Source organism: Falco naumanni, chromosome 6, assembly GCF_017639655.2.
Source record: "Falco naumanni isolate bFalNau1 chromosome 6, bFalNau1.pat, whole genome shotgun sequence".
Lineage (NCBI taxonomy): Eukaryota > Metazoa > Chordata > Aves > Falconiformes > Falconidae > Falco > Falco naumanni.
Genome location: NC_054059.1, coordinates 78,780,402 through 78,799,141, shown reverse-complemented (window position 1 = coordinate 78,799,141; position 18,740 = coordinate 78,780,402). Strand labels below are relative to the sequence as shown.

General features: G+C 43.0%; 1 protein-coding gene across 2 annotated transcripts in view; it reads right to left on the bottom strand.

The window, feature by feature from the left end:
* The window catches only part of EVA1A (eva-1 homolog A, regulator of programmed cell death), a 224,367-nt gene that overhangs the window by 100,212 nt on the left and 105,415 nt on the right, over positions 1-18,740 (bottom strand). For both annotated transcript variants that reach the window (XM_040597726.1, XM_040597727.1), the window contains exon 6: positions 5,713-5,856. In XM_040597726.1, the coding sequence (XP_040453660.1) occupies positions 5,713-5,856 (144 nt within the window). The remainder of the gene's footprint in view (positions 1-5,712; positions 5,857-18,740) is intronic.

Sequence of the window (18,740 nt, the reverse complement as noted above, 5' to 3'; positions counted from 1 at the left end):
TAGTTTAGATGCAATGATTTGTGCCTCAAAAGCAGCTGTTTCTCTCCATTACCTGTAAAAGGAATTCTTCTCAGATGGGAATGTCTACACTATAAATTTCTATGGCTTATGTGTCTACACTTGGTCAGATGAATCCCACTTCATGAATTTTTCATTATTTGTAGTCATTACCCGAGGACTGGATAGCTTTTAAAAAAAAACACTATAGCTTGAAAAGAAGCATAGGCTTGACACAAAAATTACCAGACAAACTTGTATTATCTTAGGAAAACAAGACAGAGGATTTGAACAGATGTCCCAAACCACCTCTGAACCCACTGTCTTGACATTGAAAGCAGTCACATAATGGGATTATATTATATTATTATTACATTCTTTATTTATTTGGTAGGTCAAACTATGTGGCCATGAATTTAAAATCTATGTCTGTGAGTTCTGCTTTACAGTATGACACAAGAAACCTGGTTAAACAGACATCATTAAACATTATACTGCCAGCGTAACATCTCTAGAGCTAGGTTGCCTAAAATGTTTACTTGTTTGTAAGCATCAATTTTATTTCAAGTTTTGAAGAAAGGAAGTCTGCGTTATATATTGTGTCTATCTTACTCTAGCAAGACCCTGTCTGCATTGCCCTGTTTCAAAAGAGTGTAAAAGAATTTGTTTTATCTTGGACGTCTGGAATTACTCCTTTTCTATTTTTTGCGGATCTTGAACATTGCTTTTTATAGCAAAATAAAGCAGTTTTTCAGTGATAAAAATACATTTTCTACATTGATGAATTCATAAATTTTAAGAGCAAAAGGGACCATTACATTCATCCAGCCTGAGGCATTGACAGATTTACTGCACAGGAGCTAATGGACTACAGCACAGTCCCTTTGAGATGACAGAAGAGAATTTGTGCAGTTCTTTATCCTCCCTCCTCATTACCACGATGAGGGCAACTACCTCAGAACTCTCTTATCTAACACAGACCATGCCTCTAGCCCAGCTTGAAAGAATATTCATTGAAACACAACATTTTGGCAAAATCCAAACTGCTTTCCCAAGTACTCAGAGAAAGCGAAGGTCAGCACACCTCCATCACCCCAGAGCACCTCCATCACCTCTCACTGATCCCTCTTGGTCTCCCAGCAGCACCAGACACCGCAAAACAACAGTAGCTGCCGTCCCTGTGCTCATGCTTTGTCCTTTACCTGCCCAGTTCTCTCATTGGGATGTGAAGCACTTGGCCTCTGGGACTTGGCTTATTGCCTCATAAAGCAGCATGGCAGGATTATTAATGTGGCAGAACTGCAGGATTTTCCAAACAATTTATGAGTTACCATGGTAGTTCATTAGCTTTCAGCCCAATGACCCCTTTCTATCAAGCATGAATCAAGCAGGACGCACACACACATCTAAACGCACGATGGATATTCACATCAAAAATACATCCAAGGCCACATTTCCTCCATTTTGTCCAACATACGTCTAACAAAGGCACTAAAACACTACCAGTTATCAGCAGTTATCAGGATCAATAGCCAACTCACTGAAACATGCCTAGAAACAAAGAAATACACAACTCCCATCTTTTTTCTTTTCTTTTTTAATTTTTTTTCTCATCAGGACATTTCTTATTGATGCCTGTACTTAAAGAATAGCAGGTACTTAGCAAAGGGTTTAGCATTACAGCTCCCATTGACTGGACAGGGAGGCAGGCCTGGCAGATGGGACAGCAGGCACTCTGGATTGCTCCCTTGGCTTTCAGTGCTAAGAATAAGGTTTCTCTTTACACACAGACAAGCCCCTCATCCACACTCAAGGAAGCATTTAAGAAAATATTTAACTTTCATGGTATTTATGCGTGGATCTTAAAATAAAGTACATATTTAAATACTTCCTTCAACCCAAGTGGCATCATGCATGCGAAAAAATTCATCAGGTTTTAATATATTGTTGAGTTAGGATTTCAGCAGCGGCCGGAAGAAAAAAAAAAAAATTCTAGCATACTAGAGAGGCAAGAAATCTAGAGAATTAAAAGGAGTCTTCAAAGGTAATAAGTGGACAATTAAGGAAAAGGAAAAGGTCAGGAGCACAGTAACTTTTATCAGTAAGTACAAAACCACTAGCAAGCTACCCACAGATATTATAAATACAACGTTTTATAACAAAGAAAGACAGAGACACAGGGAGATGTGGGAGGGGGGGCAGTGGAAGAGAAAGAAAGACAGACTTTTATTCAGTCTGTACTGCACTATTCTTCTCAGTTGCATTAATACTCTTATTTGTTGTTACCCTCTAAGAGTTTCAGGGCATTTTGAAGAAAAAGCAGAGCTAAAACATTTAAATCTCACTCTAGTAAAAACTGCCACATTCAGAAAGCAACCTCACCAGGCATTATGTGCTTTCCCAGAATTAACCTGCCTTTTGCTTTTAAAAAAATAATTACTGTGTTAATGGGACCCACATACTGGAAAATCCCACCTTCCACACCATCCTATTAGACAAATCTGGCTTTGGGCCAAAATTCAGTATTTCAGCTCCTGCCAAGGTTCAGGTATGGAGTGTTTTTACATTTCAGGATTTTTCATCTGTTTCCTTGGCTGGGATAACAGGACCCTAATGCACACGAGAGATCATTATCGCATCGGGCAGCCAGTCACTTGCTTGTTTCAATCATCTTGTACATACATGCAAACTTGTAGCATTTCCCTCTCAGCTCAGTGATGCCAAGAGGTGTTAACACAAGGGTATAATACAATATGGAGAACCACTGACGTGAGACACTCTTACTGGCTAGAGTAATAACAACAAATTATTCAAAAAAAATATAGCTGGGCAAAAAGTTCGGTGATACCTTTACTCACAACCAGATTCCTCAACAAAATTGTGTATGTCTGGCAGGAATTCTCATGGCCAATATAAAATGGAGGCTGAAGGAATGAACCTCCAAGAAATTTGGACATGACTTAAAGAAAGCAAAGATGTTACCTCTACACATTTACCTCTTGGAGACCTGGCATAGGGCTCAGCTCCTGCTGTCAAGCCAGAAAAGAACAGCCTGTGTGTGCCAACCTGAGAGACACTTGCAGATGTTCTCCTGCCAGGGCTGGGAGATAAGCCACCTCACTAGCTCTTCGCTGGTCATTGGTCACTAGCCAACACCAGCATCAATGCCTGTCACAAAGTCCATCTCAGCAAAAGGGCAGTGATTTCTGCTAACACCACGAGTTTTTAATTAATAATACCTTCTGTCAGCTCATAAATTACTCTTTCAACAGATTTTTTTTTCATTAATAGCTATCAGAAGAAGACATATTTTTCTCTTTCCAGCTCTTCTCATGCTTTAGCACCAAAAGCAGGGTTCAGCTGCCCTGTCCCCATAATTACTGAAGTTTCTCACATGGGAAACGTCTGCATGAAGGCCCTCCTACCCATGCTGCCATGTCCATCAGTATGCTTGCTCTCATCACCTCTTCTGAAACAGCACAGTGGGTGGGTAACACTGGCCAAGGACACATCACAGTTTTTTTACACACGTAAGATTGGTGACATGGTCCAAACTGCCAAACCATGGCAGGACATTTCTGCCACAGCTTGGCAGCTGGGGAGTGACAAACTGTACTGCTTGATCTCAGTGAGTGAAGTCGTCACCTGTTTGAAGCAGCAACAAGAAAGGCTGAGGTGATGCTCAGAGAAACCCATTTTGTACACCCACTGTGTTTCCTAAGCTATGCCAGGGTCACCCTGCGTCTTTCACTGCTTGCCAGCGAACAGCAGCAAAGCTGCATCCTGCAGTCCAGGGATCAAGCGTTTCCAACTGCAAGAGGTGGGGAACAGGGGCATGTATCTAGATACAGGTCACAGGAAAGTGCAGTCATGTTTGTCAGTCAAAGCCTGCCCCCTTTCACTCCCACAGGTTTTGTGAAAGTAGGAGAACACCACACCAGGAGCAATAATGCATGCAGCTTTATGGAAACAAAGAGATATCCAACAGGAGGCTTTCTACACTGCAATTGTTCTCTAAACCATAAGAATATAAAATTGCTTGATTGTACCATTCCTTATAAAAGAAGGACAGGATTTACTTCTGTCTGGCACAAGTACATGGGACTGGAATTTGATTTCTTGTTCATTTGGTTTTCACATTTTGAAGATATTTGCCATTTGAAGGGAGAAATGCATGTCTGATGATCACAAAATCCAGCTCAGAGACACATCTGAAACACAGTTTGAAAAGGAGCCATGGCCACCTTCAAAGGCTGAGGCAGATTTCACCCACTAAAAAGTAAAACATGTCATATTGTGCTCTCAAGTGTGACTCATTTCCTGACGCAGTTAGGCTATGACTAGGAAAATTAAACTCAGATTAAGAGATCATTAATGCCTTTTGTAGTGGACTTTGAGACCAGGACCAGAATAAGGCTGCAGAGGTCTTTGAAGGAGATATCCTCTGGATTTTTGACCTCCTGTTTTGCTGTGTTGCCTTCATTTCTGTCAAATCCCCATGAGGATAAATTTCTCTCCAGTCTCTTTACGAGAAAAGAGATAAAAACCCACCATCTTCCTGGCCAGAAAATAAACTGGGCCTCCATGGATAGCCTTGCTACTTCTTGCTACATCATTTCAAACAAAAAACAAGAAGCCAAGCTTCCTGCCATTCCTGCCAAACAAAACAACAGCCACACAGGAGCTCATAGCCTGATGCTCCTGCATCAATCTCTCTGCTCTTCAAGGTGCTGTACATCCACATGCTATAGCAGCTATACAAAATGCTGTAGTGACTCCATCTCAGACACTATCTCTCAGACTCAGTGTGCTGCAGTTACACACAGAGATTGACCCACAGACCTGTTCTTGTCTGAGGACACAGCCAGCACCTCCTCTACTACAGGCTCCACCATCAGCTCAGCAGATTCAAAATCACACCAGAATTTCGTCTTCCAGGTGGATGTGGAAAGGAAAACAGAGATAGACTAAGCTGATCCTACCAATAGCTATATAAGCAAAACCCTGAAGCAAATATTTTCAAATATATCAGCTACAAATGACCAAAATTGTCATCGCAAGGAGAAGACAGACCTGATGCTGCTTTCACACCACAGAGTTCAAAGGAACAATTTTTTTCTCTGTTGCAAAAGAAGATGATCAGTCAGGTAGGAATACAGTGTCTGCTCAACACTGACTTAAGACCCAGCTGAGAGCTCCCACTGTTTGTTAGGAAAATGTTGCAACGTTCACCTGAAGATTTTAGGAGTGATTTTCTACTAACCCCGTGGATTAGTATAGATTGGTAATTGTCTTGTTCTACTGCTCAAAATTAAATACAGAACAAAGTAATAAGGATCCTACTGATAACCACAGCTTTGTTTCAGTCAAATGAAACAGCAGGGTGCTAACACTCAGGACCGAAGCACCCCACTGAGCAGATTGATTTCACCACCAGATTTTCTTGCCTTTCAGAGGCAGTGTTGAATGGGTTAACAAAATATCTTTTCCATGTTTTCTGCTTTTTCTACCAAGCCAATGAGTAGAAAAAGAGACAGAATTAAACCACTCAGGTGATCCACAGAGCTTTCCCTCGTTGACCCTATAAGAATCCCTATGAGCCAACTCGAAGTTCAACAACTTTTTATATGTGATTACAAGTCTTGTCATTCTTCACACGCCACTGTTAATCAAACACATACCCCAACGAGAGTTAAAGAGAACTTTGTGGCTCACCACAGGTGTAGATGACATTAAGATGCTTTTGGATGCCTGGATAACAAGGGTCTCCAAATTCATAGGTGCTGGCATATATGCTGCAACTTCTTTTCCCATGACAGCGCTTGATCATGAGTTGGAGAGCAGTAGCCGACTGACACTCTAAAAGGGAAAAAAGACACCTATTTGTGAATATTTGTGCATACGCATCAGGAAACGCCTAAAAAAAATTACCTAATGCAGACTGTGAGAACACATACATATGAGCTTTCCATGAGTGTTTAAAAAACTTTGTGTTTACTTGGGAAGGTGTAGCTGACTCTCAAACACCTCTAATAAACTGTAAATTGATGAAAGGAAATTAGCAAAAAGAACAGTGAAGAATCAGAAACCCCATTACAACCATAGAAAGAAGGCTGCAAATAAAATATGGCTTGCTTTCAAAGGGAAAAGGCTATCCATAATAAAAATAATTCCTTCTCAACTGGCATTTATTCTGTAAAGGTCTGAAAGGACACTGACAGGTATCAGTATCTTCATTTTAACAGATGCAGAAGCGGAGTTGTAGAAAAGTAAAAATAACAACAGTAAATCATTGCAGAGCATAGAAAAAGGCTCAGTCTCACTCCAATGTATTTGTCCAGAACTACTACAAGCTTCCCCATGAACTAAGAGACTGTCATAGGAACAGAAAATACATTAATACTACAATTATAATATGAATATGGAATTAATGTAGATTTATTTAGCTGCCTGATAATGCAACTGATCACAGTAACATGCAAAGTAATTAGTAAATTCCCATCTCGCAGGTGTGAGGGAGGCGGACATTATGGTCTTGTTCAGGGAAGGGTAAAACCCTGGTTTGATTTGGGTGTGATTGATTTTTCCAGGTTTTGCTTGTGTGGCAGGCTGGGCCCAGCCGGGTGCCCCCTCAGCCGGGCCGGGGCAGAAACAGCGACGGGCCGGTGGGGCGGGAGCGGGGCAGGGGGCGATCGCTCCGCAGCTGCTGTCACGGGCAAAACAGGCTCCGCGGGGGGAATCAGTTTAATTTATTGCCGGTCAGAGCAGAGCCGGGCAGCGAGAAACAAACCCGAAGCTCGAGGCGCCGCCCCGGGCCCTCCCCCCGCGGCCCCTCCGCGCTCCCCGGCCGCGGCGCAGGGCGGGCCCGGGCGGGGTCGGTCCCTCACACGGTCCCCGCCGCTCCTGCCCCTCCGGGGGCGGCTGCTCACACCCTGCCCTGCCCCGGCCCGGGGCCCTGCCGGCCTGCAGTTTTCACACACTTTTTTCCCCCCTCGTTAAATACGTTACCCCAGAGGCGCAACCACCACCACTGCTGGGCTGGGCCTTGGCCAGTGGTGGGTCTGTCTTGTAGCCGGCTGGCGTTGGCTCTATCAGACATGGTGGAAGCTTCTAGCAGCTTCTCACAGAAGCCACCCTGCTACCAAAACCTTGTCATGCAAACCCAATGCCTCTTATTTCATTTTGAGGGAAAGAGAGAGTTTGAGGAGGCTTTTTTAGGCTTTGTTATGTCCATGAGGGTTGTCTCCAGTCACCGACCCTGGCCCCCTTCTGCAGACAGAGGTCATCAGTGTCCCTGTCTGCTCTTAGAAGCTGTTGTGTTTCTAAGTCGACTAATGAGGGTTACCATCAGATCGAGTAATTCTCACTTTACCATCTAGCATCTCAGCAGAAATATTCTGTTAAGCATGTTTATTCCATGGAAATAGAAATGTTTCTTAGACTAGGAATTTAGACTACAGAAAGCTCCAAAACAAAATATTTTCCCAAGTATTATTTTTTAATCTGACAGTTTGTGCCTGTTTTCTCAGCTAAGGTGAAATGATCTGTACAGACAAGCTCCCAAGCTTTTAGGTGCTAGACTGACAGTTTCCTTTCAGTGTCCAGCCAGGGCCAAGTACAAGGGGAAGCTGACAAGACATTTCTTCAATATCAAGCTGTTGCTAAAAGCCACAGGAAAGCTACAGAGAAAGAAATACAAACCCTTTTTGGTTACTCATCAGGAGGCAGGGAAAGGGAAAATGAACCTCAAAAGGTATCGAATGCTAGAACCAGCACAATAACCAAAGTCATGAGAGGCAAGGGAAAGCCACAGAAAACTAAGCCTAGAGGGCAACATGTCTTTTTTTCCTCAAATCAAAGGCAGCATTTTATTTCACATGCTGCAAATGACAAAAGAACAGGGCCCCGTGTGAGCATTTTCATACTAAACCACCCAAACTTAGGAGATTTTTGATCCGATGAGTGTCAGAGGTTCCAGTGGAAACATCTGGCATGCAGCAGTCCTGCTTTATATTTATATTTGTCAAATGTCCAGTTAGAGAAACTCATCAAATCTAAGCACTACACAGGATTTCATGGAGAGTGCCTATTCTTTTTGTTTGTTATTGTTCTCACGAAAAACAGACAGCATCCCATGGCTGTCTGCACAGGGCCCACAGGAGCACAGTGCCTGGGTGGGAGGGTGGGGAATTACCCATCACTGGTGCTATGAGGGGCACAAGTCTTTTGCATTCGTCATTGTCACCAGAGATGGTCAGCCTTTGGGACACTTCTCATGTAGGAATGAGACGTAACAAACCATAGACCCTGACCTCCCCCTTAACAAACTGGATTGACTCTTCAGGTGCTTGAACTGTAGGTTCCGCAAACTGAAAATGCTTCTAGGAGTTAGTTATCTGTCGTATGCACTCACACTAACATCATCAGCCGTTCTAGCAATCGCAAGTCATGTCTTGGTATTGATGACCTCCTTCCTCCTACGCATTTCTGAGGAGGCTATAGTCGCCACCTGTATTGACTTTAGCAGCAGCATCTGCACTAGGAAGCCAAACGGGGCTCAAAAACAAGGGGGATAATGGTAGGTCTGGATAAGTGCTACCCTGTTCCTTAGAATGATTTTGCGAACTAGCATTACCCCAGACAGGTAATACAGTATGAGATATAACAAGGCTAGTCCCAATCATCAATTTGCAGAAGGACCCCCCAGATATTCTGGATGGAAAGCAGAGGAGCAGAGTACATGGTGGGGGGTTTAGCTGTAATGGACGTGAGGTCAGCCAGCCACAGGGCCAAGCAACAGGCTCTTCCTCATCGTATTCAATACAGAGTAGCTGGGGTGTACACGGTAGGTGAGCACAATCCTGATGCTACCTTTACCAGGTACTAGCTGCACTTTTTTTTTCCCCAGGAGAAGACAGCCTTGACCATGATACCCACTGAAAACAACATGCCACACTGCTTGCAGGCAGCTGTGGGACCCTCCTCTAGCCCCTTCACCAGCCCCAATACCAATGCAGATGTAGTTTGAATTATAAGAGCCTCTTCTGCATATCCCTAGATACCCAGCCTCTTCCATGCAGCTCCGTCTGCCAGAACAGGTCCTAAACTACAGCCCCTACTTGTATTTCAGAAGTGCCCAGGTCCAACCTGTGCTGTTTGGCTACATGTTCACTGGAGAATGAAAAGTCATCCTGGCCCATTCCCTGGCCCTGAGGCCAACTGTGGTGGAAAACCCCACAACCACATTATTCATCACTCTTACCCTCCAAAACAGAGTGGTGATACCCAGTCCCTATCCTATAACCAACCTCAAACCATCTCCTGGACTGCCTAGGAGAGTGTTAGCTGGCCAAGGCAATGAACCATGCCATGGACCACGCTACATTTTGACAGTACAGATCTATTTCCAGTATCTGTGCCCAGACCCTGGTACTGTTAGTCCACTAGCATACATATAGCCCTAGATATCCAGCTTCTTCAGGCACAGACCAGGCCTCCATATTCACAAATATCAGCAGTGAAATCCTCAACTCACCAGTTGCCAGGCTGCTCCAGCTCAACCTGCACTAGCCAAAATGAGCAGAAAAGCAGATTTTTTTTTCAATTTTTTCAATTACAAATGGGGATGAAATCCCCTAGCACAGAAAGTAAGGCACTGAGATTTTAAAAGCTTGTTTTACGTGGATTTTTTGCAAACCTTAATATTGAAAATATACCCAGGAAAAAAAGTCACCTGTTGGGACTGCAGCACATAAACCATACAATAATTTAGTTGGAAGGAATACCCCTGGAGCAGATCCAGTCCAACCTCCTGCTTAAAGCACAGCCAGCTTTGATGTTACATCAGGTTGCTCAGGAATTTGCCCAGGCAAGTTGTGAAAATCTCCGCAGATAAATATTCCCCAAACTCCTTGGGCACCTGTTCCAGAGCTAAACCACTCTCCAGGTGAAGAATTTTTTTCCTTGTACCAAATCAGATTTCCATTGCTGCAACTTGTATTCATTGCTTTTGGTGTTTGGTTTTTCTGTGCGTTTCCAAGAACAGTCTCTTGTAGAGCTAAATATTAGATAGCAGAAAACAGCAATAAGATCCCACCCTGAGCCTCTCTTCTTGAACCTCTTTTCCAGCCCTAAGCCTTCTCATCTTGCATCTGAACAAGACCAGGTCCCTCAGCATTTCCCCACATGCTGTGTGCTCCAGCCTCCTGACCAGCTTGGTGGCCCTTTGCTGGACTTGTTCCAGGTCTTCAACATTTCTCTTTGTCTAGGGAGCCCTGAACTGGATACCTCAGTACTCCAGCTGAGTACTGAAATGCCAAATGGAATGAATAAACCCTCTCCTTGATGTGCTTACAATATTCTTGCTAAAGAAGTCCTGTAACTACTTAGTCACCATTGCCACAAGGCCACATCACTGGCTGAAGTTCAGCTTCTTGTCCCTCAAGACCCATTGATCCTTTTTCTGCAGAGTTGCTTTCTAGCCAGCTGGTCCCTAGCCCATGCTGTTGGAGATGTTATTCAGATGCAGACCTTTGCACTTGCCTTTGTTGAACTTCACAAGGTTTCATAAGGTTTCTCCAGCTCACTGTGGTTCTTCAAGGTCCCTACCCCTTGCTGTAACAACCGTCCTGTTGAATTTGGTACCACCTACAAACTCTGACCTATTATCCAGGTCATTACTGAAGATGTTAAGCAACACTGACGTCTGACTGCTTTTAAGTGGCTGCCAGTCTGACTTCAACAATACTTTGTGGAGGTTTCTTGTAGCCCTCCATGTCCTTGGCTTTTGTGGCAAACAGCCACAATTTAGGCAAGTCTTTACTATTGCCACTGACCTCCAACTCCTAGTGAGCACCAAAAGCTGGTGAATGCAGAAGTGGCAGAAAGTCATCTGAGGCACCTACATTACAAGGTCCAGCTAAACTCTACTGACGGCACCAGGCTCCCACATGGTAAATCCAAATACTCTTCTCATTTTCCCCATGGTAAGGCCTGAGCCATTCTCTTGGAATCAGTCATAGTCTTCCAGCCCTGAACAAAAAACATGGACTCTATGGACAAAATTTGACAAAATATTCACTTCAAAGGCATCCCTTTGGTCACTACAGGGAATTTTCCCTGGTTTTTCCTCCACACAATTTCTAAGCACAAATGCCTTGTGCATTCCCATAAATGCAAGAGCAAGCAGCCAGCAGTACTGTGGGGGAGGACTACCAATACTGAAATTAGCTTGGTCTCCTCTCTTGGTTTTCTGATCTGTCGACATGTTCATCCTTCACATAACACATTGTACTGAAATATGTAAGAGCAGCCATCAAAACCTCCAAACAGGACCATCTCCCTTATACCGTTCAAAGGATTTGTGATAAGGAGGTCATTTAGCTGGATGCCAAAATGTCATATTCATGCATCCTTATTCCTTAGCTAACTAGCACTGAAGATATCGATAACACATCTGAGAGATGGCTGAGTGACAGATAAGACTACAGCACCCTCATAAATCACAGCCACCACCATGTCATTCAGAGCTATAGAAGTGACAACATGGTATTTTCTTTTACCCCACGTCTCAGGAGCATAAAAACCACTCAGCATCACTCCTGTTGGCTGTTACGAAGCCCACGTAGGTAATTTAACTTCCAAATGTAAAGAAGTCCTTAGGGAGCTGGGTTAAACTAAGGTCTCCAAGTATACCAGTACCTCTTCAAGAGGTGATTCCAGATCAGAAGTCTTCACCTCCAGGTGCCCATTCCCAGTGCTCAGAGAGACCAGAAAACAGTCTCTCTTATCCATAAAGCACGCAGTTAGCCTCTCAAAAAGATGCAGGGAAGCCAGTCCCAACAATGTTGCAAAGAGTTGGGCTAACATCCCCTTCAGCCAAATTCACAATTTTCAGGTCTTCAGAAGTGGGAGACTAGATGTGGCACTCTTATTGCACCAGACGATGTGCTCATTCAGGACATCTCCTTTCTTTTGCTGCTTGCTCGCTAAATGCAAACTACAGGTGTTATATGAAATACTGTCCTGGCACCACTGAAAAGCCAGTGATCCCACGTACTAGATATGGGAAGGACACTCACAAATGCCAACACCATATCGCTAAGTCCGAGGTAAGCACTGCTAAGCAAAGCCAGGCCCCTGCCAAGAGCCTTTTAAAGCCCTCAAAGCTCAAATCCCACAGCAGAGCAATAAAAAGCACTTTAAGACCTCATAGATGATAGAGAGCCCACTTACACAGGTTGAGCCAGAGTCACCCTCGGCCTTCATTAGTCTTGGATTGCTTCAGTACACTGCTGAAGAGCAAATATGAATCCTGGCTATGGTGAAACTTCCACATGTGAAAGTGTTTAAAGATATCAACTGTGCTTTCGCAATATGGTATTTTAAGCTAAGGTTTGGGTTTAGGGGAGAGTGGGATCAGCTCGCTTTACCCTCTTTACTCCTTGGCCCCACTTTCTAAAGTTGCACATCCCGCCAGCCTTGCTCCTGGTACAAGGTAAATTCCCTTTTTCAGGATCACTCCACAGATGCTGACTGCTGGCCAGTTTCATTTCTCAGGTCTTTGTCTAGGCCTCCAGTCGTTAACTCATGTTTCCAGTCGCACTTAGTATGATAATACTCCTTGATCTACTGTCTTTATCAGCCCAACCTCTGACAGAGTAAAAACCCAGATCAGATGGCAACAAAAGCACGCTGGAGGATTTTACCAGCTGCAGGCAGCATTGGCTTTAAAACTGGAATCAGTCTGAGTGATGTAATGTCCATATCATCAAGCTCACCGCAATGAATGGATTTTAGTCAGTTTCAGGCTGCTTCCCAGCATGACTATTTCTTTATTACCTCTTCCTGGTGAAAAAAAGAAATCAGAGCCAATGCCTATTAATCACATCCGTTACTTTGGTTACTCACTATTACTTGTTTTTCTCCCATAAGGGTGACACATCCAAATCTGAAATCCAAGCCATACGTTGCTGCTTTTGATTGCAAAACTTATGTGGGTTTGAAATAATGTTTTCAAACATTTGAATTTTTGCATTACAGTAACTCTTAGATGCTCTGGTGGAGACGAGAGCCTCTTCCAAGGCAGCAGTCATCACAGATGGATCCACAAACAGCTTTAGACACCTAGTTTTGAGACGGGTGACTAATCCCATAGCGAAGTTGGACACATGCCAGATGCTCAAGAACATCCATGAGTCTGTTAACCTCATGATCAGACTCACCTGCCATATCCGTCTTGAGACTACAAAGGCAGGTTCCTGCACAGATGCAGCAGGCTGTCCAGAGCAAGCAGGACCATGCACACCTGAATGCATGAATACATTAGCATCCTGTAAGGCTGCCAGGTAGTGGTTTTCCACAGGCTGTCCGTGGATCTGGAAAGGCAGCAGAGCACAAAGCGCACCCCCATACCAACATGCGTGCACTTAAAAATACAACAGAGCCTGAGAAGAAAACTCCACCCACTCATCAGAGGACACATTCTCAGAGTCCGTGAATTTAGAAAAAACCAAACAACTAGAATTGGAGTGCTCATTCTACTTTTTCAACAAACAAAGCATAAGACCCGGAAGTATCAAAATGGCCAAATGACTGGCTGTAATTAAAGGCTTCAGGGAGAGAATCACTGCCTAAAATACTATTTCCAGCAGTGCATGAGAGGTAAGTGATTAGGAACTGGAACAGGACTGGTGGTACCTGATCAAAAGACAAATTCTGTGGCACATTTTGGGTCAGTGTAAAAGGCATCAGGAGCAGACCTGCATCTCAAATTAAAAAAAGTCAACAGAACCCTAGCTTTCCTTGCCATCTTTTGAGGACCAGATGAAAGGAACAACCTAAGATAAATATTCCCTTGAGGAAAATTTACAATTGACAGCTCCAGGAGGAAACTCCTCCCAAGCAGAGGACAGGATTTTTCTCCAAAACATGCAGTGTGATTTCTTGCTAAAGAATAAAACAGGAAAAGTTACTTACTCAGAGCTATGAAGCAGAGAGGACAGAATGAAAGACGGAAGATGTAGGAGTCAATTAACTAAGAGGAGAGAAATCTAGTTCCTGCAAAGAAAGCTGACAGATCCCTGAATCAGCGCTGTGGTTATCTACTCATCGGCCAAAGGAGAAAGCAGACTTCCATGGAATGGCAAAAAGGATGTAAGCAGGAAGAAAGTAACTCCAGCCTTGCAGGTGAGGCAGCTGCCTAAATTCCTTAACTTTTTACCTAGGAGAGACTCAAAACTGCCTCGTGCTGCAGGAGAATCTCTATCATAAACAGGAGGGAAGAAAGTTCTTCCAGTCTTGGACAGTTTCTCATTTATTTTAAAGGTGCTCCATTAGCTGCAATAGATACAAAGTTCAGCTCCTTTATAAAGTGTCAGCTGCTGGAGGTGTCTTAGCCTGTTTCAGCACAAATTATTCAAAATTAGCCATCCTAGCAGTCTGTGAAGGATGTCTTCATAGAGTATTGATGAACCAGCCTGTACCAGGAACAGTATATCAAATTCCAGGCATTTTCAGCTTAACCCATGCCCATTAAGTTTGATGCTCTTTTTAAAAGCAACCACAGAAGAGAAGATAAAAATGGGCTAAACGATGGACAAGATGAAGATGGCATAAAGAAAAGACATAAAGATAGGCTTTATCCACTTTCTCTCTACAATAAGCAGCCTGGGAAAGTATTTCTTTATCAGCATAGTGCTGTCACACGGTTTCAGACAAAGCCAACAGAAATACACCGGATTTTTCTTCCTTGCCATGGCACACAAGGCTCTACAGAGGACACAAGATAAAACCACAGGGAGCACAGAAGACAAGAGGGAGAAAACCAAACTACAGATACTTAGCCCTTAAAACCAACCAATTAAAACAAAAGACTCCCCTTAAACAAGAAATGATGCAGAAGCAGATGTGTAAAGAGGAAAGCTCAGGAGCAGAGAGACCCAACACAATGAAAAGGCTGTCTGTTTGGAAGCCAGAACAAAATGGGCTTCAGAAAACCTGCACAGTCAATCTGTTCCAAGCACAAGAGAATCCTCTTCAAGTAGGGAAATGAAAGAAATCAATTCATTGGAAGAGATTGTTAAAAGCACTTCTGAGCTGTAAGCATGGGCTCAGGAGAATTTTTGCTTGATAAGCCACTGGTCTATGGAAAGGGTTTGTACTCAGGACTGGTGGGGTAGTATCACTGGGGATTTGGCCCACACATTAGGTCTGGGTTCCCAGGTCCCTGCTCCCCAGCTGTGGTGTAAGCACGCTCTGATGCTGTGCAGAAGGGTCAGAGAGATGCTCCAACATCCCATGGTCAACATTGAGGCCAAGAAGAGGCTACCTCCCCCACAACAGCATCAGTCCCAGCATGCTGTTTCTTTTTCTATGAGCTTTACTTTTGAAGGAGTTTCTATTTGGTTTTTGTTTTGGCGGCGCTGGGCTCTTTGGTGTCACAATGTGCTGGGTTTCTAATATAAATTGCCATCATCATTATTACAAATAGCAGCAGGAAACTTTGTGTTGGTGCAACTGGATATAGCATCTATGTCACTGAAAACAGCTGGCCAAAAAATCTACATGCAAACGTTAGAAGGATGTGCAGAGAAGGCCAGCTTTACATTAAAAAGTACATTTTAATGAAAAAGAGAGAAAAATTACTCACCACACACTTAATAAAACTTTGGAAACTTCAACAGTAGGCCAGAAAAGAGAAAATTATTTTAGAAGAAACAAACCTTATCTAGAAACTTCAGCTGAAGGATCAATTGCAGGTTTACTTACAAATGCTATAGTTACATGTAGAAACGGTTTATTAACGTGAACTCAAATCATCTTATCACCTTTGTATCTGGAACCAGAACTTATATAAAACATATGAGGCTCCAATTTTGCAGAGACTGACTCAGTGTGTAAAGTTGAGCAAATTAATAACATTTTGCAGGTTTGGGTGCTAAAGTCAGAATCTGAGGATAGCTTCAAACTTGGCTCCAAGAAGTCTCAGAGAACAAAGCAGTTTTGGTCTGGCAACGACAGTAAAATTTTATTATTTAATTTGCACCAGAGATGAGTTGATTGTGGGCTGTAAGGCATTCAAGATAAAAAGCAAAGCTAACAGCTTTTGTTTCACCCACTAGAAGATAGGCATGGTGCATTCAGTGCATCTACTGCTCTGTGAAGTTCCTGAGTTCATTTGTCCTTCGTATTTACTACAGCCCAACAAAAGTATTTTCCTGAACATAAGTATCGTTCCACAAATGCCTAGACCTAAGTTGAAACAACATCTGAGTCAAAGAATCATAGAATCATTTAGGTTGGAACAGACCTTTAAGATCATCAAGTCCAACCCTTAACCCAGCACTGCCAAGTCCATCACTAAACCATGTCCTTCAGTGCCACACCTATGCTTTTTTTTTTAAACACTCCCAGAGATGGTGAATCCACCACCTCCCTGGGCAGTCTGTTCCAATGCTTGAACGTCATCTGGATGCCTGATTTTTAAAAGCTGTGGGACTGGTCCACTGCTTTTTAAAAGACTACCTGGCTGACACAATCTGCAAGTCACTTCTTGCCCTCGGTTCCTAAAATAAAGCATGGCATGCTTGCAAACTCACAGGTTTCACGTTACCTTTGTTTCTCAGGCCCAGCATTCACCACTGTGGTAATTTTGTAATATTCTTGAGTGACATCTGAGTTATTTTAAGAGGAAGTTTATCAGTTCTGAACAAGTTACACTGGTTTTCATTCAAAGTAACCCCGTGATGATAAATTGAGATGCTATAGATTTAAATCTCTTAAGTTCTGCCCCTTTACTATTAGGACTATATTCTGGCTTTGCTTTCAACTAATAGTTGTGCAATAGGCATATTTTATAAGATCAGCGACTAAAGAAGTTGATAGTGATACAACTGATACCCACTTTACTTCCTCAAATATCATACCAATATCATAAGAGAGCCCGCTAGTGCTATTTTAATTGTTACTTTCAGAATTTTTATTTACAAGCACTGCATGAGGTCATACTCCACTGTAAATAACTTTTTAAAACCAAATTGACCCTTGGATTTGAGAAGGCTTTTGCCCAGAAGCAAATTTGGATGGATTTTTTTTCTTTTATTAAAAAAATAGCAATTGTGTGCATATAAAAACAACTTCATATAAATCTTTTTTATGATTCTATGGAATCCAACAATAGTTTGAGTTTTCTAGAAAGAGCTGTAAAGTGATTTTAATTACCTCCTGGTGTTTTGAGACAACAAGTGAAACACACAAAGTATCTAAAATTGAAAAACAACTTTCTGAAAGCAGGCTTTGTCCCACTTTAACATAGCATTCTAAATGGGAATTTCATTTCAATTTAAATTTAATAAGGTATAATATGTGAATTGAACAGCAACTGATATTTATTTAGCCTTCAAACTTGGATACTTGTGGGTTTTATTACATACAAGCAGATTGGCCTCTAAAAACATGTTCTTAATCACGAGCTATACACATAATAAAGTAGTTTCTGCACTGGATGTAAATGAAATGTACATAGAGTCACACCTACAGGCAGGGGAGCTCTGGAAACCTGGTGTGCACATTAAAAAGACGCAGTCTAACTCCCTTCCACATCTGCTGCTCATCCCACAACCCAGCCTTACAGCCGTTTTAAAGGCCACCATCTCCCATACGGTGAGATCAGGACATAACATGACAGCATTTCAGGCACAAGCACTCGAACCTGCTAAAGGATGGCCATGCTACATGGCATTACCTGACCAGTGCGGATTTCAGTGGATACCCCATCTTCTCCTGCTTCCCCGGTACCCCACTGCCTCCCCCATCAGTGCCAGAGCTTACTACCCCACATTGCTCCAGCTCCACAGTTTGAAAGACTTTTATTTTTAAGTATCTCACTTAAGACCAAGATTAGGGCACAGCCACAAACTTGCTGATGGAAACACAGGGTGGAAAATGGTCACGGATGGTGAAACAGAAGAGAGCCAGAAATCCATTGCTGGAGGGGCAGCAGTCTCTTAAAACCAGCTCTGTGTTGGCAGGAACAGTAACATGTACCATGGAATAAAAGGGATTTTTTTACTGTATGTATTTCATACTTATTCACATGCTAGATCTGATCACAGATAAACAAACTAGAAGGGTCCATTATTTATATGGTATAATAAATATTTATATGAGGGACTGTGAAGGCTCTGGTTCAAGTCATATATACATCTGCATTAAAAGGAGGAAATCGAAACAAACTGGGTTGGATCACCTTCTGTCACTACATTAAAATGAAAAATGCCAGGGAATGAGCACCTAAAGCACAGGCTCCTTTGCTGAACTCATTCCTCTGCTTTTCCATTATCAGATCCCATGAGTTAGAGTGCGCCAGCACCACTGACCATCTGAGTTTCCTCAGGGCTTTGTAAACGCATCCATTTTCCCCCTACAGAGGCACAGGACAGAACTTGTGTGTCAAGTGACAAGGACATTTCACTTCTCAACAGACTACTCAGCTTAACCCACACACCACAGCCCAATGCTAGGCTTTGGAGCCAGAGTTCCCAGGATCTCGCACCGACTCCCAAACCAAGCCCAGATTCCTTCTGCCCAGGGTGAGGAGTTAAACTGCTGTTAGCACTTTGTGTACATGATGAAAAAAGACAGGATCCTTGAGAAGGAGACCTGGATCCTGATGTTAGAGGTCAGCTGAACATGTCCATCTCTAGTTCAGGTGGGTAGCTCCCATAAAAATGTACATGTGAACA